The 22,928-nt window shown below is 39.0% G+C and overlaps 1 protein-coding gene across 2 annotated transcripts; it reads left to right on the top strand.

Moving 5' to 3' along the window:
• The first annotated feature begins 1,403 nt into the window (after positions 1 to 1,403).
• USP8 (ubiquitin specific peptidase 8) lies at positions 1,404 to 22,674 on the top strand. 2 transcript variants are annotated; one of them, XM_014887719.2, is made up of 20 exons: positions 1,404 to 1,547; positions 6,073 to 6,243; positions 6,896 to 7,040; positions 7,525 to 7,610; positions 10,220 to 10,364; positions 10,991 to 11,048; positions 11,733 to 11,877; positions 12,120 to 12,282; positions 13,439 to 13,583; positions 13,774 to 13,967; positions 15,103 to 15,720; positions 16,942 to 17,031; positions 17,616 to 17,696; positions 18,079 to 18,341; positions 18,947 to 19,159; positions 19,614 to 19,824; positions 20,153 to 20,389; positions 20,880 to 21,022; positions 21,365 to 21,497; positions 21,724 to 22,674. In XM_014887719.2, exons 2-20 carry the CDS (start codon positions 6,140 to 6,142, stop codon positions 21,907 to 21,909), a joined length of 3,360 nt encoding a protein of 1,119 aa, XP_014743205.2. In that variant the 5' UTR covers positions 1,404 to 1,547; positions 6,073 to 6,139; the 3' UTR covers positions 21,910 to 22,674. The 2 variants fall into 2 exon arrangements, with proteins under 2 accessions (XP_014743205.2, XP_014743206.2); XM_014887720.2 differs by lacking the exon at positions 16,942 to 17,031.
• Positions 22,675 to 22,928: the final 254 nt, after the last annotated feature.

Below are 22,928 nucleotides of genomic sequence, written 5' to 3'. Positions count from 1 at the left end.
TGGGATAAAGCTAATTGCACAGGCAGCTCCTCCCCAACACTTTTCTACATATGGCTCGGGTTTGCCCATACAAGCAAGATCAAAGATTGTATCACACAATTTTTTAATATAAGAAAAAAAAATAAAAGGGATTAAACTGAGTCCAGTTTGGGCAGCAGTGAGTATGAGAGTCATCATTAATTTGTACTCATCCCAAGCTCTGACATCAGCAAACTTACCCCTTCCATCTTATCATAACTTTCTGGCATCACCCACCCTGGCTAAAACACATATAGCAGATCTGAAAAAGGCACACACAAGAGCATGGTGTTACTAAGTTCAGCTTAGAGTTGTTGCAATCTATTGACTTACTTTGGTATTAACCTTTCTGCACAATATAGAAGACATTCTCATTTCTCACAAAACCTTTCACATGCCTGATCACCCACACACACTGCAAACTACAGAAAGAGAGATTGTTTGAGCCTTTCATGTGCCCAGTACCAACCAACATGACTGTACTGCTAGGTGCTATGCTACAATTCAGCTTCCTGGGCAAGCAATCAGACGTATTTTGGAAGGCTACACGGAGGCAGGCATCTCCATGTTCTCTAAACCTCCCTGTTTAAGCTCTAAGACCTCCCCTTTTTCTAAAGTCACTGATGGAAACTGCTTCAGCTCACAAGACATTTCCATTGGCAAAACTGAGTACCAAGTTGAAATGTAGTTGTTGAATCCCCTCACTCTCCAACACAGTTAGGGGACAGGCCAAGACTTTGGCAGCATAGAGCATCTCCTCCATTTGTGTAAGATCTGCATGGCATGACCAGCTTCTCCCCTTGTCCCAGCATGACTGTACAGCACATACACACATACCTGCCGTCGCTGAGGTACGATGCTTGTAGTAACACAAGGTACACAGAAAACACTGTCATCAGCAGAAAACTTAAGAGTGTCCCCTATCAAGCCAGTTTCTTCTAGACTAAAAATAGGGTATTTTTATAAAGAGGTGTCTCACGTTCCCACACCGGATTGCACAGTGAGCCAGTTTAACACCCCACTCAAACACTGGGATGCTCTACAGAATGTGACAGATCCCGGAACCCGCTCTTAGTGGCTTGGCCACGGTAACGAATCTCCCGGTCCCGAGACAGGAGCCAGGCCCGGGGGGGCAGCAGCCCACGGAGGCTGCCAGGTCACGGCAGGTAACCGCCCGCTCCCTCGGAGCGCTCTCCAGGGCGGGCGGGTGCTGTTGGGCCGAGGTCACTCGCGTCTCCCTCCCCTCACACCGTCCCAGAGCCACTCCCGTTCCGAGGCAGCTCCACGGCGGGTGTGGGTCCCCCGCCTACAGGAGCGCGGCCCGAGTCGGCCCCGCGGCACGGATAGGGCCGTGCCAGTCCCCGCCCCCGCGGGGAGCGGAGGCCCGGCAGGAGGGAGGGAAGCAGGGAGGGAGGGACGCCGCCGAGTTCCGCCCTAGCAGCCATGGCCGCGTAGCGTTTCCTCGGCAGCCGCGCTCGGACATGGGCCTGCTCCGGGCCGGCGGGCGGAGGCAGCGAGTCCCCGCGGCGGTGAGTGCGCGGCCGGGGCAGCTGTGGGCCGGCGGGGAGCGAGGCCTGCGGGGCAGGGGGACTCCGGCAGTGACGGGAGGGGCGGGCGCCCTTGGAGGGATCCCCGGGCCCAGCCCCGTCGTGCGGGGGGAGCGGCCCTCGAGGGGCTCTGGAGGACAGGGGAGCCGGACTGGGCCGCGCGGGGAGAATCGGGCCTGGCCCGGCGGGGAGCCGGCGGTGTGACCTTGGGCAGCCCGCAGTCCCCCAGCCTTAGCCCGGCCAGGGTGAAGAGCGAGCGGGGCCGGGGGAGCCGCTGCCGAGGCCGAGAGCGGCCGGAGGAAGATGGCAGGGAAGCGGCGCTTCCCAGAGTGCCGCACTCCTGCGGCCGGCGAGCTGCGGTGTCATGGAGATTGCCACAGCCCGGCCGGGCCGCCGCAGCGCTATTGACCGCCCGAGTAGAAACTTGGAGGAGTTTTCTGCCTCTCTGTCACCTCCCCGGCTTCTTATCACCTCTGCTGTTTGCCTACGCCTTGCAAACGTTGTTTTATCTAAGTAAAAAGTGGAACTATTTCTGGTTTTACTTAGAACACCTTTCAAACTTCCTGCAGAAAATCCAGTGTATTTCTTTTTAAGAAACTTTATAGTGTCTTTATGTCCCCTCGGTATCAGTGAAGCTGGTGGATGGTTGTCTGCCAAAGGGTTTTCTCACTGTGTGGGGAGAGTCCTTGCGAGGCTGGGCAGTGCAGGTTGGTGCAGGTTTCAGCAGAGTGCGTGGCCGGAGAGACCCGTGATGTGTTATTGCCCTGGTGACTGGTGGCAACCAGAAGAATGGTGAAAGTTGGAATGCTCTGTGAGCAGGATGAGCTTGCCATAAGAAGCCCCAATGGTTATAATCATCCTGTGCACATTAGGTTACAGGACCAAGGCCTGTAGTATTAACAATACCAGAGCCTGGAAGAGAGCTAGAGGACTCACAGAACTAAATATGCTGATTGATTGTGTAATTCAATCATTGTGAAATTTTCAATCTCTAGACTCATGCTGATAATCTTAACAAAACCAACTCTTGTGTACTAAATACAGACATTAAAACTTAATTCTGATGAAATCGAGTAACTTAATGCTTATGAGAAACCCACTTCCCATTTGCTCAAGTGGTAGAGACAAAAGTAAGTGAATAATACGTTATTACATACCTGAATCGGTGATGCACAGTACTCGTGTCAGTATTTCACAATGTGTTGGTGTGTGCACTGCTTGCAGTGTAACTGCTTCTGTGCGTTGTTCTTTCTGTAGTCATTCCACTTAAAGCTTACTCATATCCTTAGTACTGGCATGATAATTAGATGTTGAAAAACCTGTTACCAACAGGTATGTTTCCCTGTCAGGGTAGAACTATCCATTCTAAGTATGTCAAATGCCCATAAACATAAAAGCATGACTTCACTTATATTTTTGGGATATTGGCCTGGTTTTCAGCACTCATAGGTATGAAAAGGGAGCCAGAGACAATACTTCAGCTGAGGGTAGAAAAGGTCACAGGTTTTGAGTTTGATCTTATTTTCTAAGAAAAAAGTTGACAAACCTGAAATAGGTTGTTTCTTCTTCTTCATAGGGTTGACTGATAGATTTAGCTATTACAACTTCTTTATTCCCTTGTATTATTCATGGGTTTATGATTCAGTTTTCTTTTATGTTGACTAGTTCCAAACTTTGTGCAACTGGATTTTGCTGGATTCCTCCACTGAGACTAGGCCAGTTGGGAATCTGATATCTGCAAAAAATTGTGTTCAAAATCAGATGACAGTATTTATCAATGAACGAGCTGATTTGGACTCTGAAATGATAGTTTTCTCAAAGCTTGCTCAAAAATGAAGGAAATAAACCATTTTCATTTGAGTAGAAGGAAAAATTAAGGTAAAGCACATCTTAAAATTTAATAGAAGCTTAAGAAATGTCAAGGGTCCCTTACAAGCTAAGACTGAGCAGCCAACTGGAAGTCAACAATGATCAGTCTGTAGTAACTAAAATCCAGTTAGGGGATTTGTGATGCATAAACTTGAAAATGTTAGTTACAGATCCAAAATTAAGATTCTGTATAGAAGAGTGACTTAGAAACTCCAACTGAAATCTTGTATCAACTTATGACATATGCTGCATGTATTTCGATTAAGTGTGTGGTTGAGAATCTGATTTTTTAAAAGTTTCGAAATATTATTCCTTATCCATTCTTACTCATTCCACTGCAGCATATTGTATGAATTGTGGTGCTGTGGGAGGTCAAAGAGTAATACCTCATTCATCAGATAACGTGGTTAGAAGCCCATGTTTTAAAAATCAGTACAGAAATTTCTTTTAATCGGAAAATAAAAGTTCAGCAGTGAACTTGCATGGCAGTTTAAAAACCTGCAGTTATAACTTAGTCACCATAGGAAAACGTTGAAAGACAATTCTTCTTTCAGGCCAAAGCTCAGAGCTGGCTTTTATTTACTAGTTCTGCATTTGTATAGATGATGTTCCAGAAGATCTGCCCTTTTCAAGGTGTGTCAGCAACACTTGCGAATTTACTGACATCATTAAATGGTTCATCTTCCACATAATCTTGAGCTTTTTTTGCTCATTTGCACACAGCACTCTAGTGCTATGTGCATATCTTATTCAGACTGCGTATTTAGTTACAATATTCTGTCAGAACACAACCAAATGCTGCCACTTAAGATTAAGAAAATACTGGTTACATAACAGAGCAAACATTGAAGATATATTTGGAAAGGACTTAAAGCTTCAAAGGAAAAGTCTATTTACAGTTCCTTGGAGAAAAAAAAAGCCAGGTAAAGACATGCTCTGAAGGTAGAATGAGATGAGTAATACTAAAATCATAATGAGAGTGAACCTCTCTTTATGAGGTTGCAAAAAGTATCTTTGTTTTAAGCTAAAAGGCTTTTATACTGGAAAGGTATTCTCTGGGGCAGGGGGTGTCTGTTTTGTTTCTACTGCATGCAGCTCTAATGAATTATCTGCCTTGTTTTCAGCTCATAAGTATCTCCCTGAAAGTTACAATTGAATGTGTAATGCATCATACAGAAAAGAGAAAGTTTTAAGATGAGTGAGGTGTTAGACTTTATTACTTATTTTATAGACTTGTCTGGAAATTAATCTCCCAAGAGTGGATTTTAAACAAATTCTTCAGTTTTAAAAAGCTGATACCTAGATGGAAATTAGCAAGTACAGCATCCATGTTCAAGCAGTAAGATATTTTGCTAGGTATTGTTTAGTCTGACCTTGCCATATCAGACCTTAAACCAAAGGTTTGTGTTTCAATTAGTGTCTTTGTTTGATTACCAGTTCCTAGGCCAACAATAGTCAACCTGGCAGTACTCTGTGCAGCAATACTCCAAGGACTACAACAGCTATGAGCCTTGGGAAAGGCTCCCATTCCCACCTTAGCCTCTCATTCTTGACTGCACATGCCAACTGCTGCCATTGCAAAAGCTGTGTAGCTTTTCTGCTTCTTCAGCAGGCTGAATTGGCCCAATAATGGGTTGGAGAAGTAGCAGACCAGCATGAGAAAGAGGGAGGGAAACTCAGACTACCTCATTCAGTGGCAGTCAGCTACTGATCAATTTGGTCAGGTGAAACTTCCCTCTGAAGTCACTGGCTGTTTCTTTTGGTCGCACTTGTCATGCTGATCATCACATTTAGAGTGAAAGGGAAATGCTCTACCTTCAGCTTGTCAAAAGCCATGTGGCTTTTCTCTACTAGGAAATAACTTACTTGCTGATATCATTTGAGTGTCTTTCTTCTAATGAGTCTCCATTCCTTCAGTATCACTCACATCTTAATGTCTCACCACTTGCTTGTGAGGGAGCTCAGTTCCTCCCCTGCCACCCCCAAGGCTAAAACAGTTCACTGTGATGCAAAGTTTTAGTTAGACTGTGTGCAGGAGACATCATGGACTTCCCTGTCTGAGATAACATGTAACAGTCCCTTGTGACCAAACTCTGTTTAACTATTTCATGACTACCTAGAGAGCACTTCAAATGGAAGTACAAAGTCAATGGCACCAAGGAGTTGAAGACTACAGAATGTCCAAGACCTTTCAGTTGACTTTAATGGTAGCAGCTTTCCTTTTCTCAGTTTATCTTTTAGCAAGACATTAGAAGTCATTTTTCAAAGTGGATGGTGTGTATTTGCAGAATACAGAGGAGTCAGCTAATTTTTGGTAGTATACTTGCTGGCATTTCAGTAGTATAAATTTGCTGTATATGATGATTTTGAACATTCATGAGTCAGCATTTCTTATTTTTTTTTTTATTTTTCTGTTAGCACCGTACTGCTGGACATTCTTGATCAATTACCTGAAGTGATTTCAAATAATTCTGTCACTTTGGGAGGATTAATTTATAGTGTTTATTGTTCCTATACTCTGCTAGCTTACATAAGGTGAGATAAATTAGGTCATAAAAATACACAGGTAAATATAACTACTGTATTAAAAGTAATTGGAATATAACGTGGCTCTTTCTACCCTTTTTTCCTCCTCCAGAAAAATATTGATAGAGACTTATAAGAAGCAGTAACATCCTAGAAAGGACATAAGTAACAATATTAACATGCCTGCTGTGGCATCTGTACCTAAGGAGTTATACCTCTCTACTTCATTGAAAGATCTCAACAAGAAGACAGAAGTAAAACCTGAAAAGACCAGTACAAAAAGGTATATATGTTATAATTGATTTTGAGTTATTATTTAAAATATTAGTGGTTCCAGAACAAATTTGTTGTGGATCTAAATTTCCTTCATTATTTCTGCTGCACATAAAATCTTCAGTATTCTTATGTATGGCTCTAAACTGTCACATTGGATATGCTTGCTGCCTTCAGAAGGTCACTTGGCCTACTGCCAAAACATGACTTGGACAGAGTACAATGCCCATGAAAATCTGCATACTTAGAGGAAAAGCTACATACATGCAAATCTGTAAAAATTATAAAACCTTTAGCAAGTGTCTGAACGCTTTGCTTCTAGCAAAGACAATCAGTTATTTAATTTTGTCTTACTATGACTTAGTCTTTCCTAGAAGAAACGTTATTCTTAGAAGGGAAGAGTACTTTTTTCCTTATCTCACTATGGTATTTAATTAATGGAAGACTTTAAATAAGGCTGGTAAACAAACTAGCAAAGATAAACATTTTTGAAGGAACATGATTGCAATTCATATTTAATGAAAGCTTTATATTAAGGTGGTACAATCAAATGCTTAATATATGGATTAAATCTGTGAACATTTAAGATGGCATCTTGTAATGAAAAGGTGCTTGAGAACAAGTCAACAATTATATGCTTTACTCCTCTTCTTTGGTTTCAGTTATGTGCAGAGTGCCCTTAAGATTTTCAAGGCAGCAGAGGAAAGCAGACTGGATGGAGATGAAGAAAAAGCTTACATCTTATATATGAAATATGTGGCTGTTTATAACCTTATTAGAAAGAGACCTGATTTTAAGCAGCAACAGGTATAAAAGCTTTCTGACTGATCTATTCTGCATTGGGCAAAGTATGAGAAATACAGAGAATTGCACTAATGCACATTCAAAAGATAACATTGATATTAAGTAAACTGTCTCACGGTGCTATTTTTTCTTTCCTGTTTTTTGCCAAGTCTGGTGTTAATTTTTTTTACAGTTTCCTTTTAATGTATGAACTATATGAATTGTCAGATCTGGGAATATTTTTTCATGGAAAGGTATTCCCATAATTTTTACCAGTCAGACTTTTTTGGTGAAATTGCCTTGTCTAACCTTTATTTATTAGTGCTATAAAGCAATTTTACTTACAAACTCTTATTTTAATCCAAAATATTTTGATTCAAACCAGTCCATTTTGTTGGCATTAATATCATTATAATATAAATTCTCTGTACATTAGTGATTCTTGACATGCATAGACATAGGCATTGTTAAACTGTATATTTACATGATGTAATGCTTGTCATTTTAGGATTATTTTCATTCAATTCTGGGACCTACAAATTTAAAAAAAGCTCTTGATGAAGCTGAAATACTGTCAGACAGCCTTAAACTCAGGTATGTAATATAGTTAATGGCTAAGACATTGTTCCTTATACCTTGAGCCTGTACCTGTGCCAAGTGCAGATTTTCATGCTATTTAGTAGTAAGCAATTGCACTTGAGTAAACCATCAGCACCTGAAACTCGTTAAAGCTTATATTTATTCTCAGAAGTCTTTTACTAGAGATAATTTTCACTGCCACACACTCCTATAACTTGTCATTTTATACATTGTCTGCTAATTCCTGGTACCTTTGGTTTGTTGACAGTATCTCCTAGTTTTGTTTATTGACTAATAAAAAGAAACCACAAGGTGTGAAGTACATATACAGTAGAGATGATCAAAAACAATTTCCTCCTCAACCTTTTAATCATAAAGTCCTCTGAACCCAAATACATTAATGAATGTTCCTAATAATCAGATATGTTAAAAAGTCCCCCTAGTCTGGATGTAGTTTACACTAAGAAATGCCAGGTTTTGATTCTTTAGCCACACCTTTCCTCTGTCACTCGCAGCCGTATATATGGAATGCACAGTTCTGCCAGTATATAAATGAGCAGATGCTCATAAGCTTTTGGGTACCTGATTGACAGCTGTCAAGGTACATCTTTGTGCCACAAGCCATGGGATTGTGTTAGTAAGAAATCATAAGGTAGGGTCTATCTTTAGATGATATTTAGCACAGTAGTTCTTGCTTCCAGCCTTCTCTGCTTCTTGCATCCTTAGCAATTCTTTCTCACTCTTTTAACTGTCTCTGCAGCTGGGCACATTCCCTTCACAGGTGTCACGTCCCACTCCTCTCCTCCCAGGTATTCTTGTGAAAGTGTATTTTATGCCCTCCAAAGTGCTAAATCTATCACATTAGTTTAGATTAACTACGAGTGTAGTTACATGTATGTGAAGAGGGACTTAGCAAACACGTCTCATGACATCTGTATGAAATAATCATTAGATTTTCTTTGTTAGGTGAGTCTTACAAGTCACCAGAGCTACAAATTCACTCTAAGAGTAAACATTGATAGAATCAGAGAAACCCAAAATATAGAGACTCGTTTAAATAACTTATGTGTTTTTATGAAAGGAACAGAGTTTTGAAGTTGATGCAGTAACTTTTTAACTACTCTGGCAAAACGTGTAAATATTTAAAGGTAACAAAAATGAAACATGACTCTTGTGTAACTACAGAAGTAGTTTCAAGGAAATTATTTGTATAATTTCTTCCCCAGGCAGTAGGCCAGCAAATAGTTTGAATGTTAATTGTTAACTAAAAGTGGAGCTGCTGAAACTTGTATAGAGGCAGGAGTGTTTACATGAATGACCTACTATGTGCTTCAGAAGTATAAATGGGAAATTGATGGGTAAATATTTCATACTGACCAGATTGAACTAGAATCTGAAATATGCTTTAGTGTCATTAACTCCATGTGGGAACAAAATGCTCAGTTCTAACTTACGATGCCTGTGCCAAATCAAGAAGCCCAAGTTAAAAAAATAGAAGTTTAAAAAATAAAAATGATGGACTTGCTGCCTCCTTCCTCTCAGTGGGCAATTAGTGCAGTAGATTCGGAGGTGGAATTTGATTGAATAATGTAGGTTATTAACTCAGTACTTTTGAACTGAAATACAGCTGTATTGTCATTGTTATTTTAACCCTCATTCTGCAACATCTGGTTAAAATGAGCACTTATTAACACAGTTCTGTGTTCATGTTTTACTTCTTGGTTCAGTCATCCAAATTGTTAGGTCAAACATTCTTTTTTTGTTTTATGATATTAGTAACCCTTAAACTTCTCAGCTGCATTAAATGTAAGTGAATACTATTGAACAATGATGGGACTGTACAAACCTCCAGTGAGTGATCTGAAAACTGTAGTTTGGGGATCACTGGCTTACAATACCATGATTGTCCTTCCAGTGGTGAAAGGCTGGGAGGGTAATTTTCAAGTCTGAGGCTTTATGAAAAGGACAGCTGTATGCAAGACCTCATCCCCCAAACTCCTGAGTGAACACAGTTCTTGCATTGGCTTCCCTGTAGGCTCAGTCTTTGAAACAAGCATCAGGCACACAGGTGAGCACATCATGGAAGCAACTTACGTTCTGAAGGTGATTACTGTATAAGTAGTTCTGGTCCAACTCCTCAGAAAAAACAAATTTAGATAAGTGAGCTAATTGACTCCTCACTGGTTCCATTGCAAAATGAAATAAAATACCTGGGATGACTGTTGTAATATATTGGAGTTTACTTGTAAGTCACCAGTACTTACCCTTTACTGTGGAAAGGGAAAAACATTCAGAGATACCATTGCTAACCACGACCTCAAGTTTGAAGAAAAAAATAGCTTTACAATCAATGGCTGTGTAATAGGACTCAAACCAAGATTTGACAATAAGAAAACCAACCCAAAAGTGGGAGAAATAAGACCATCCTGTAAGGAAGCAAGATGGAGTTTGGAAGCAAAATGGAGTTTGTTGGAATACAAAAGCTGACAATACTTTAACTTTTTAAAACTCTAAATACTTCTTTTAAAATTTTTGACTGAAGACTTAGTGATTTTGATATTAATAATCCATGGTTAGCCAAAACCATGATATTGAAAAAAAGGCACATTTCCCCCCCTCAATAGATACGAGGAAGCTGAAGTTCGGAAAAAACTTGAAGAGAGGGACAGACAAGAGCTGCAGAAAAAGCAAGAACCAAAAGATGATGGAAAGAGCTCAGCCAAAAACTCCTCAGAAAGTGCTGTTGATTCCAAAGGAAAAAGCCAAAGGGTAAGTGAAGATGTTTACAAACTCTAATTCAGTCTGAATGCATCATTTCAGTCTAGAATTTGGTCTCTACTAGTAGCTATTTCCAGTTCAGAATCAAAGTTGGGTTTTTTCAATTAACTCCCACTCTCCATAAATCTTCTTTGACATTTCTTTGGAATACATTAAGTCCTAGCAGCTTCCAAGTCTTGTATAAGATAGACTGAGCTTTATGATAAAGTCAAATTCTGTTTTACACTAGAATTACCACAAGAATCATGTGCAAGAAACCCAAGGTGATAAACTGATTTTAAGAATAACATGTCTCCATTTAGGGAAGATTGACTTTTTAGCAGTAGTGTAGAAATACTTGATTTTCAACAAATACTTCAAGAATTTCTTCTGGTAGATGATGATGTCCTAGGCTGTATTACCTTTTAAACTGTTTTCTGTCTGGGCAGGGCAGCAGCCTTAGTATCTTTTGAATACATTTGTCAGCACATCTTCAAAAGCAGCTCCCTTGTGCTGTGTTTCTTCCTTTAGCTTAACTGTCTGACCAGTTTTCTTGAGGCTCTGTGAGAGTCACTGTCTGTTGGCTACCTTGGTTCCGAGTATTGCATACTAATGGTTTTTTTCCCCTTATAATACAGATTAATGGTGAGACGAAACATGCACTGGAAAGAAAGGATCAGTCTGATAGCCTGAGTGGTAAGAGATACAATGCTCACACAAATGTGAAAAAGGTTTCTGTATGACTGTACACTAATCACCTCACAGCTGCAGTTCTTCTCAGGAGTTATTTCACAGTTAAAATATTTTGATGAAATTCTGGTATCCTGCATCTCAGTTATAACAAATCAGTAATTAATTATGCTCTGTATTAAAGCGTTCATTACTTCTCGTAAACTTAGAAAGCTGTAACTGGTTTTTCAACTCTTCAGTAATTAAAGCTGAACTAGTCCTGAAGTGGTCAGGTTAAAAAGGAAAACAGCTCTCCAGCTGATAGGCAGGGCTGAAATATGACAGCTTACTCAGTTAAATACAAAATTTCTCCTTTCCTCTCAAAACCTTTTGCTTTCTGTTCTTGTAATGAGTATGTGAAAATATTCTCTAGGGTTCTTAAGAGGAACATCTGCAGCATGCAGTTCACAAATGCTTGCCTATATAGCTCGATTTAAATGAAACCACAATAACGGATCAGGTGCTGATCACTACAGCAGTGAGAGCAACAGGTCCACACTGTAATGTCTCACCTCCATGACTTTGTGGGACTTTTTAGTTCTATTTTATCTGTTTGCATTCTTGATTGCACCACTCGGATTCCATAGCCATTTCATAGCTATCTTCATTTATAATGTAGCTTCTTACATGTAATCGCTTCTCTCTTTCAAGGAGCAGTCACACCTGAGAAACTGTTTGCAATGATGTCAGACAAAAATATTGAATTGCTTATAATGGATGCTCGAAGATTGAAGGATTATCAGGAATCCTGTATTCCTAAATCCATCAGTGTCCCAGAAGAAGCTATCCGTCCTGGGTAAGACATGATGTTAAATGAGAGTGAAATATTTGATTTTTTAAAAAATTACATGCTTTTTAAAGCTTATACACCTAGTGTCAGAATCCCTGCTATGTGCCAGTGGGTGAGATGTATCTGCACAGCTCTGTTCTTGCATGTACTGACTTCGAGACAATGCACATAAACATCTATGGATTATATATTGTTGGACACAGTGTTACTTGTACATGAATCTTTAAGTGCACGTTAATTCATTTCAGAGATACTGCTAATCTCATTGAAGCTAGACTCCCAGAGGATTCTAGAGATGCATGGAAGAGGAGAGGACAGTTCCATTATGTTGTACTGCTAGACTGGTTTAGTTCTGCTGAAGACTTAAAGCTGGGAACAACTCTTCAGAGCCTGAAAGATGCACTTTTTAAGGTTGGCAAATACTATCTTTTAATTCATTAATTAAGTCATCTTAGTAAATAAAGTCTTGAAGCACATTTACAAAGTAGATGGAGGCCTTAATGACACTTCAGTTGATTGAGTTTTCAAAGCCTGCTTATTTTGATAGCAGAAGTGTAGTTTGAAGTTTCACACTGTGCTCTAGTAGAGGACAGTATCATTTATTAAACAGGTAAACAGCAGAATGGCTCAACTCACCTCCTCAACAAGCAGCTCATCAATTTAGAGTTCTTTACTGAGAGGGTTATTTGGGAAAGTATAGTCCTGTTTCATAGGAACAGTCACCCTCTCTCCTGTACTAGCAACAGTAATTCCTTATCCCTGGGAACTGGCTGGCCACCTACTTTGCAGTCCTATCAGCCAGGTACTTCCTACAATGGAGGGACTGCAATGAAGGAGGCTCCAGAAATATTTTCAGCACAGTTAACTTTTCTGTATTATTGAATATAACTTTTAGGTAAGCATTAGAGTTTCATCAGTGCAGGAAGCTCATAGACTCCCCAGTGAGCAGATGCCCAACATTTTTGAGTCAAACTCTCTAAGGCTGTATTGTCCCTTCTCTGTACAGCAGTGGCTCTTGTGAAAGACTGCAAATCTTTGTTACCTTGACATTCAGGACAGGGGTTCAGAGATAGTTCAGGCACTTCTCCCTCTTCATTGCTTTACAGACTATTCTCTAAACTGTCTGTGTCTTGTTCATGTACTAATACTGAGGACATCAGGAGGAGGGCAGTCTGAAGCCTGACTCTCAGGGAGTTTCAGAAAGTCAGTGTTACACTTTCTAAATCATTAATACCTCAGCAAACATACCAGATAAGAAACTGAAGCAAATACTGTAATAAAAATACTTTTCTGTGTGGAGGATTGTTATGTGAGGTAGCAGTAAGTGGTTCTTCCTGAAATATTCACACCCTATTGTAGGCAGACCCAGGAACCCAGCTGTGTGGGGCATTCTCCAGACACAGAGAGGATCCCTATTTTTGCAACCTCTTTAAATATTGTTTAAAAATCTCCAAAACAATCTCTCAATTTAATGACTAGGCACAGAAATTTCAATAACACTATTGCGCTGTAAAATTTTCCTTTCTATTTTTAAATCAACTAACTTTAAACTTTTTTTTCTATACAGTGGGAAAGCAAAACCATCCTGCAGAATGAACCTTTAATTCTAGAGGGAGGTTATGAAAACTGGCTCCTTTGTTTTCCCCAGTATACAACAAATGCTAGAGTAACTCCACCCCAGCATGGCAGGACTGAAGCAGTGACTGTTTCTTGTAAGTATAAAGGATGACACCTCATCAAGCATTTGTAGTTACTGGATGAGTCTTTCATTCATTCAGGTGTTTTTAGGAAAGTCTTGTTCTGGCTAAAAACTAAATTTTGGGTTGGAATGGGGGATTTATTTTGCTTTTGTGGGGTTTTTTGAGTTCCCTTATGGTTCCCTCCTGTCTCCCCTCCCTGCAGTGGATTTTACATATCCATCTCTGGAAGAGCCAGCTCCTGTGCCACCTGTTGTTGCTGAAAATGAAGAAATGGGAGATAATTTGGAAGAGCGACTAAAATCACTTAACAGACCAAACATACAGGATGCTGCTGTTCTAAGGTCTGACAGTTCCTTTGTAGTTAATCCAGTGTCAGTTACAAGAAGTATCCCTGAGGTAAGCTTTTTGACCTGTTCCTTTTTTCCAGTTAGTATGTGGTTAATACTTTAGAGACCCACCACATCCAGAACTCTAAATCCACAAGCAAACATAATACAAAACTCAATACATTTGTTTAAGCCTTTTACACGAGTATATTGCTACAGAGACTCTTGGTGGTCTGTGAAGCTGTAGTAACTGATCTACAGAATTCTGTGAAACTAAATACACTTAACAGAATAGCAGAACCTTTCATAAATGTTCTCAGGTGAGCGGTGAGAAATTCAAGGTCAGCAATTGATCACTAATTCAGAAAGTTATAAGCAACCTTTCTACTTAAAGCACGTAGTATGAAGTACAGAGAGGACAGTTAAGCCATGGCTTACCTTGGCTATTCCACAGGTCTGATTTCCAGCTACTGTATCTTTCTTCAAATAACAAAACATTTAGGTGCTTTATCATTCTGGGCCCAGTAGTGAAAGTATAGGAATTTGTTCGTTTCTTCCATGTGAGTAAAACTTTAAAAAAAAAACCTTTGCAGAGTTCTTATACTAAAATAATACCTTCCTTAGGAGACAAGGTTAAAAGCTCTTTACTTTCTTCTAGATACAGCCTTTAATACAGATCTCATTCAAGAGACTGTATACTATAAAATTTAAAGACCTTCCTTTGGTTTGTCCCTGAACCAGATGAGCTTTTGTTTCTTCAAAGCATTCACTCCAGCATCAAAAACAACCTACTAACAGCATCTGACCATAAGCTATTCTTAAATACCCCTGCCCATCAAGCAGATCTGCCTTAAACATGTGCTTTGTCAAATGATTGAGAGAGCCAAGCCCAAATTAGGTTGCCTGATTGCCCTAAAGCATTCACCTTTGAAAGCTCAAAAATAGAGGGTTGTGGTAATCAGTGCATAATGCTGTCCTTATGGTTCTTTAGGGCTTGTTTATTAGGTCTTACCTGGAATGAATATCTAATTTTACTAACAAGCAGTTTGAGCAGATGTAATGAAATTGAAAGATCACTCTCTCTGACAGAAATTAACTTGATATCCTCTTTATTTACAAATCTCACTTAGGAACAGCTTATCTAAGAGAGTAATAATAGCTGTAGTGAATTATTCTACTCTCTGTATTCTGCACCTGTGTTACAGGTGGATCGTTCTAAAAAGCCTTCACTAAAAATCCTTGGTGATAACAGAGCAAAATCTCCAAGTACAGTCAGTGACAGCCAGTCTGGTGAGAATGGAAGAATAGTTCCAGACCGCTCCACAAAGCCCGTGCATGATGGAAGGCGCACTCTGACAGAAGAAGAAAAAAGTCGGGTCCATGCAGAAACTGCTGCTTTGTTAGAGAAAAACAGGCGGGAGAGGGAGCTGCGGGAGAGGCAACAACAGGAACAAAAAGAGAGGCTCAGGAGAGAAAAAGAAGAACAAGAACGAAAAGAAAAAGAACAAGAACAAAAGGCAAAAGAAGAACAGAAGGAAAATGAACACAAAGAAAAGCTACAGCAATCAAAAGAGGACAGAGAGCAGAAGGAGAGGGATGAACAAATAAAAAGAGAACAGGAGGAAAAGGAACAAGAAAGAGCACACAGAGAAGCAGTAGAAGCAAATAAGCAAAATAAAAATGAACCAGAAAACATTGGTGCAAAAAGGATTGAGATTGACAAAATATCCATGGATGAAAGAGAAAAGGGAACTCGAACACCAGAAACACAGAAACGGGCACTGGGTGATGCTTCTCAGACCTTTGTGACTGTTCCAGGCAAGGTTAGTGAAAAAGAACATCATCATCAAATGTGAAGTACTTATGCACTTAAATCCTTCTGAATAGACTAGTTTTAATCTAGCAATTTGAAGTACATAATTGGATGTTTATTTAGACCACTTTTTACATTAAAGTAGAGGAGAGAGTTAAAACCAAGACACAAATAGATTTTTTTTTTTTTCCCCCAAGACCAGCTTGTTTCTTTCTTGTAGGTGGGCAGCATAAAATCCCCACAGGATAATAAAACTTCCCACACACATGGAGCTAGAAGGGATGATGGTTCGTAGACTGCAATCTTCTGTTTCAAAAATAGAAGCCTGGTGGTATTTTATCTCTTGTAGCAGCTTGGTACTGTTTGTGATGTTAGGGACACAATGGTGTCATGAGGAACCCTTTAGTGCCCCCAGCTGTAGAAACACTGACAGAACAGGATTTTGTTTCATGGCACAGGAAGCAAAGCAACGCTCTCATCTAGGATTTTTGCTGAAAACAGACCAATTCCAAACCTTGGAGGGAAGGGAGGAGTGTCACAGTTCTTTCTTTCCTCATTCTTGAAAAAAATTGCAAAATTTCTCAATGTACAAATCATCTGATCATAAAACAGAAGCCACTTGGGAAGCTAACAATGGAACAGATGTCTTTAAAACCACTTCTCAAGAACATGCATTAGGATATTTTTCTCTGCTTTTGCAATTATGGTTGTGATTTGATCAACTTATGATATTTATTTAACCCAAATGCACAAGAAAGGAAAAATAAATCTTCCTGTGCAAATTTAGCACAGTCATTCATAAGCTTTTGACTGACAGAGCAACTTCATGTCATCCCAGAATGACAGCCTATGATCAACCAAATTCATGTTAGCTTCACAGTTTGCCTTTTCCATGGAGAGGTTTGACCAGTGAGGAGTGAAAGGGAAAAAAGCCAGAAAATTAACAACAAATTGTAAACCTCACAACTTTTAGGGTGGAAAGTAGCATAGGTGGAACTTCTGCACTTTACTTCTGAGCTGTTGAAACTACAGAACAAACTATAATACAACATTCTATTTCAAAAACTGTTCCAGTGAATTGCCTATAGTATATAGAAAAAATAAAAATCACCTGCTTTAACCACTTTGTTGTGGTACATGCATTTAACAACCAAAAAAGAAGTATAACTCTGCTTTATCAGCATTCTTTACTGACCTGAAAATTGAAGCCTTCTCTCAAAATCTTTTGCAGCAAACAGGGGTTAAAGGACAACCAGACAGTGGAGCTCAAAAGCCAGGACCCCTTAGAGAGGATTCTGAACAAGATGCTGAAAGACTTAAAGTAAATACAAATGTATTGTATGTAGCCAAAATAATCAAGCACAGATTTTTTATTATTATTATGTTAAATTCCACCTCATTTCAATTTTTAAAGTCATCATCTTAAGAAAAGAGTATGCCATGTTCACGGTGTTTATTTGCTTTTTTTTTTCACTTATCATATTAATATGAAAAAATACTTGAAACTTTCATTAGATTTCTTGATGTATTTCTGGTGGCATTACCAAGCATTCTCCATGCATTCGTCATCTCATGCATACATCTTCAAGTGCTACTTTAAGAGGGGAAAAAAGCCCAGCCTTGCGTGTATAACTCCTACTATTTCCTGATTCTTCAGGGAAAAAATTGAGTTATGAGCCTTTAATGAGACTGAATTTTCGTTTGTTTTTTGGAATTTTTGGGTTTTGTTTAGATTGAGCAATAGAAAATACTGAATTACCATTACAATACATTGTATTTCTATCTCTAACCAAGGATTTATTGTGCTGTTTGCACTGAATCATGTAACACCATAGAGAAATCACAGGCAGCTTGCTGCTCTGCATAGGTGACTGTACATACCTTACTTCTCTGTTTGTTTGCTAGTCCCAGCGGGAGCCATTAATGAGAGCACGAAGTGAGGAAATGGGAAGGATAGTCCCAGGGCTGCCTGCAGGTTGGGTAAAGGTAACTCTTCTTCTGATATGAAAATCAAACTGTCTTGTGTTGTTTTGTCCTGTATTTCAGTTGTGTCTTATTTCTAAGTTAGATCTTGTTTCATTATTTTTTACTCCCCTTTAACTTCCACACAGTTATTTTTGAATTTTAATATTACTTGTAATGAAACTAGGACAGTTCACCTGCTGTTCCTGGTATTTGCTGTTTAATAGGCATTTCAGTGAAAGTGCTCCCTTCTACTAAGTTTAATATATTGAATATTGAGGCCAGCCACAACTTAATATCCCAATGTCTGAAAAACTTGTGCTGTTCTTACAAGAATTTATTAATAGGTAAGTTAATGATGGATTTTCACTTGGGTTTGAAACTATTTGGGTTTTTTTCCCCCAAGTTCCTGGATGACATCACTGGCACCTATCGTTACTATCACTCGCCAACAAACACCGTTCAGATGTACCCACCTGAGATGGCTCCTCCAGCCACTCCTCCATCAACCCCTCCAACTCGGAAAGCCAAGCCCAAGGTGGCTGTGGAACGGGAGAGAGAACACTCCAAACTGAAGCGCTCCTACTCGTCCCCAGATATAACCCAAGCCATCCAGGAGGAAGACAAGAAGAGAATTCCTGTAACTCCTGCAGTCAATCGTGACAATAAGTATGTTTGATAAGTTCAGTCACAACTTGAGCAGAATGACAGCACAAAGGACTTTCTTTGTGTTTAACCAACTGAAATTCATTACTGTTTTCTAAGTGGGTTTGAAAGGATGCAAGAGTAATAGACTGAAATTTCATTGCTATAAGTTTGATGTATAAAGCAGTTACCTTTGAGAAATCAATATAACAGTTATGTATTAACAGGAATTTCAGAGGTCACAGTCTATTAATTTTTAGACAGTTGCTTTTTAAGTTCTATTATTTGTTTTAACATACTAAAAGACTGTCTTCTGGCAGTTCGTGAAATGCAAGTTTTCAGATTTTAAACTGTATTAAACAGCTAATTCTTCATCTGTGAATTAAAGAAATGAAAAAAAAAAACATAAATCTCACAACTGATGGAGCCTAAAACTCAGCCTCGTTATAGGCCAGTGCACGTGGATTGCTCACTGTTGCATTGGCTGGTTTTAAATACCTTAAATGATGGTATTTGGTGCCAGGATGGTCCAATCCCTGTGGGTGGTGGGGTGAGGTGTAGTGTCTGTTAGTTTATGTGCACAACTTTGTCAAGTCTCATACTCCTAAAAAATAATTTCTTGCTTGTAGACCTGCCTGTTACACTAAAGCAGAAATTTCCAGGCTCTCTGCATCACAGATTCGGAATCTTAATCCTGTGTTTGGGGGATCGGGACCAGCTCTGACAGGACTGCGTAATCTAGGGAACACTTGCTACATGAATTCCATATTGCAGTGTCTGTGCAATGCACCTCACCTGGCTGAGTATTTCAACAGAAACTTGTATCAAGCTGATATTAACAGGTAATAATCTCTCATCTGCCTTTATAATTGCCAATTCAAGATCACTTAATGGGGCTGTTTGTTTTTTTTAAGTAAGAGAGAAATGGTAACTTTTTGGCACCGTGACATTTTCAAAATTCATGTGTGTCACTAAATAGGTTTTACTGGATAATGATAATTAAATTATGGTCACCACATTCATAAAATACATTGTACTAGAGTCTCCTAAAATCAAAGTGAATATTTAAATACTTCACAAAACATGAAGAAAACAGCTGTACCTTCCATAAGGAATATGGAGCCAAATTACAGTGCTGACATAGATGAAAATCTAACTCAGTCTAATAGCCAGTTTTCCGTGGTCTAAAGAAATTATTTTAAAATTGGGATCATGTCTTGAATTAAAAACATAAATATTAAAACCCAGTTATTTGAATGGCTCAGGTTTTGGGGTTTTTTGTCTCTTACTTTATAGGTCAAATTTCCTGGGCCATAAAGGTGAAGTGGCTGAAGAATTTGGTGTAATAATGAAAGCTTTATGGGCAGGACAGTATAAATATATCAGTCCAAAAGACTTCAAAATTACAATTGGGAAGATTAATGACCAGTTTGCTGGATATAGCCAACAGGACTCCCAAGAATTGCTTCTCTTTTTAATGGATGGCTTGCATGAAGACTTAAATAAAGTAAGCAATACACTTAAATTATATATCTGTCAAATGATCAAGAGAAATAAATTTTTAAACTACCTTCTTATTCCATTAGAATATTGCATTACTGAAGCCTTGTATAGAAAGAAATATGAATATTCAGAATTAAAGTAGGAATTCAGTATGAAATGGTGTAAGGTAGTGGAGAGAGTCACAGAAGTCTCACTAGACAAGAACTGGATGGCTACACTGACAGGTTTAAATATTCTTGTGAATATTCAATCATATGCTTGCCTATAGATGAGACTTCTTACTTATATATATGTTAATATATTGCTGTGGTATTTAAACTTTTGCTATCCAGGCTGACAACAGGAAAAGATACAAGGAAGAAAATAATGATCACCTTGATGACTCAAGTGCAGCAGAAATAGCCTGGCACAAACACAAGCAGCTCAACGAGTCCATCATTGTGGCACTCTTCCAAGGCCAGTTCAAATCCACCGTGCAGTGTCTGACGTGTCACAAGAGGTCCCGAACTTTCGAGGCTTTCATGTATCTGTCCTTACCACTCGCATCCTCCAGCAAGTGCACTCTGCAGGTATGGGGAACTGGACAGCAACAGCTCCTGGAGTGCAAACATTTCTCTGCCACTTCTTTATTGTGCTGCTTCTGCTCACTGTCTGGTTGAAGGGGTTGGTCAGCGTTCTGCTTAATTTGCACTGACCTGAAACATGAACAGATCTGAATCTGCATTGTTTTTAAAATCTTCTAAAGTTTAAAGAAATAGGTCATCCCTTAACAGTTTTAAATTAGAAGCAGGATGGAAATAGTGAAGCTGCAAGAGCAGCATGTTTATTACTTGCTTTAGTAGGTCACAATGTAAGTATTCTGTGGTTTTAAACAAAATATTTCTGTATATTTTGAAGGATGCTAATTAATATCTGCTAAATAAGTCACTTTTCCTCGGTCACATTTCAGTGTAGGATGCAGATAACTGATGCAGGTTAACAACCAAATGGGAAACAAACGTTTTTGTTACGCTTTGTAAACACTTGCCATTCACAATCTCTGTTTGTATATTGTTTTAGGAATGCCTTAGATTATTCTCCAAAGAAGAAAAGCTGACTGATAATAATAGATTTTACTGTAGCCATTGCAAAACTCGAAGGGATTCTTCAAAAAAAATAGAAATTTGGAAATTACCACCTGTTCTTCTTGTGCACTTGAAACGGTAAGGAAAGGTGATTGGTGAATATATTAATTAGGATGACATGACCAGGCTTTGATGGAACTGGATTGTTCCAGCTGAGCATTTTTACTTAGAGAAGGTCACAGATATATTAACAGTTGTAATGTTGCAAGAATTTTATTTTCATCTAATGCTTCTTTTAAAAGGCTGTAATTCCTAAGGCATTTTCACAAGTGACTTCTTGTTATTTGTGCTAGGAACCACATGGACAAGCATGAACCGGGGGCTTTAGCTGAGATCACATCCTGGTAAAAACAAACATGCTTAATACACTAGAATAGCTTGTGAACCTCTAACTTTTCATGATGCTTTTTTATTCTCTAGATTTTCCTATGATGGAAGATGGAAACAAAAGCTTCAAACTTCAGTAGATTTTCCACTGGAAACTCTTGACCTCTCACAGTATGTTATTGGTCCAAAGAATTCCTTGAAGAGATACAATCTGTTCTCAGTATCGGTGAGTAACCATGTCACATTTCAAAATCCAGCTGCACTTTATATGAGGACTCAGGGTAGCCTGTGTGATTCAGCCAGGCTCCCAGGCTTCACTGCTATTGCAGACTAAGTTGCATTCTAAAAAGAACGATTGGGATTTAGTAAAAAGTTCATGTTGTAAATTATTTCCCTAACCAGGGAAGGAATGGCAGCTTTGAAGGCCACTAATCCTTGCCTTACATTCACAGAATCATTACGGTGGGCTGGACGGGGGGCACTACACAGCCTACTGCAAAAATGCTTCAAAACAGCGCTGGTTTAAGTTTGATGACCATGAAGTGTCTGAGATCTCGGCGTCCTCGGTGAAGTCCTCAGCTGCTTACATTCTCTTTTATACTTCCTATGAACAGCGAGCAGTAGATATGGCCACGTAAGGCAATGTGGGTTAAGGAAACTGGTTTTCTTTCTTCAAAAGCAAAGTAGGCCTGGGAATGCATATAAATATGCAAAAGTACAGCAGACATAGTGACTGGAGGAGTGGCAGGGCTGCAGCAGGGTGTCTGCCAGCAGGGCTCGCTCAGGCCCCTAGCAGTGCTTAACAATCAGAGACTGATGGGTAACGCTTGTGGTCATACTGCCATCTGTGAAACCATTTACGAGCATTCTTGCATTACTGTTTATTTAAAAAAGAACTATATTTTTAGTCTGCTCCAAAATTAAATTCTAGCTTAGTCATCTGAAATCTATTAACAAGTAGTTTAAAATGTCTTAAAATCCCAAGGCATATCTTGGTTTATTTTTTTCTTTCACTGTTAATGGCCTTTTCACATTTCTAACCTTAAGCTTGATTCTACTGTGAATACTCTAGAACGATATAAACAGTTAGGAATGTAAGTGTACATATTGATTGCATACTTGCACATCAGAATTATGTATATAATAAAATGTTGTCCTTTTTGTGAGAATCTCTAAAACTCAGAGGATTGCATTTATTTGCCAGCTCTAAGTAATTGCAACACTACTTAATAAAAAAGCAGAGCTGTATTATTTTTTCTGTTAGCTTTTGTCAATATTTGTGCACTTCAGAGTTATTCTAAACAAGATTTCCCTTTTTAATTTTTTTAATATAAATTTTCATGTACACATGCATTAAAAACCTTAATGAAGAAATTATTTAAAAATATATCCTGTTAAATGTATGTTTGGGTTTGGTTTTTCATTCTCAGCTTGTTATGTAATGATCAAGATCATACATTAGTAACAGTCTGAATCACATTCACAGAGTTTAAAGGTTCTCCAGATTGAAAAAAAAATACTGTTTTGCATAGAGCTGATTAGTTTAAAAACTTCTTTTAGTTGCATCTTACGTATTTCCCTGCTCTGGACTGGAGTTAGTTTTCCTTTTCTGATTAGGTTGGCATTCAAGTCTTGCATTCTGAGCTTTTACCTGTGT

This window comes from Sturnus vulgaris, chromosome 13, assembly GCF_052056855.1.
Source record: "Sturnus vulgaris isolate bStuVul1 chromosome 13, bStuVul1.hap1, whole genome shotgun sequence".
In the NCBI taxonomy this organism is placed as follows: Eukaryota; Metazoa; Chordata; class Aves; order Passeriformes; family Sturnidae; genus Sturnus; species Sturnus vulgaris.
The sequence above is the reverse complement of the archived record's forward strand: the minus strand, read 5'-3'. Positions and strand labels throughout refer to the sequence as shown.

Bases quoted from the DNA above. Each gene is read 5' to 3' on its own strand.
- USP8 (XM_014887719.2), top strand. From the start codon at position 6,140: ATGCCTGCTGTGGCATCTGTACCTAAGGAGTTATACCTCTCTACTTCA. The intron at 17,032-17,615 runs GTAAATACAAAT...TTTGTTTGCTAG, and splicing joins AAGATGCTGAAAGACTTAAA to TCCCAGCGGGAGCCATTAAT. The intron at 18,342-18,946 runs GTATGTTTGATA...TCTTGCTTGTAG, and splicing joins GCAGTCAATCGTGACAATAA to ACCTGCCTGTTACACTAAAG.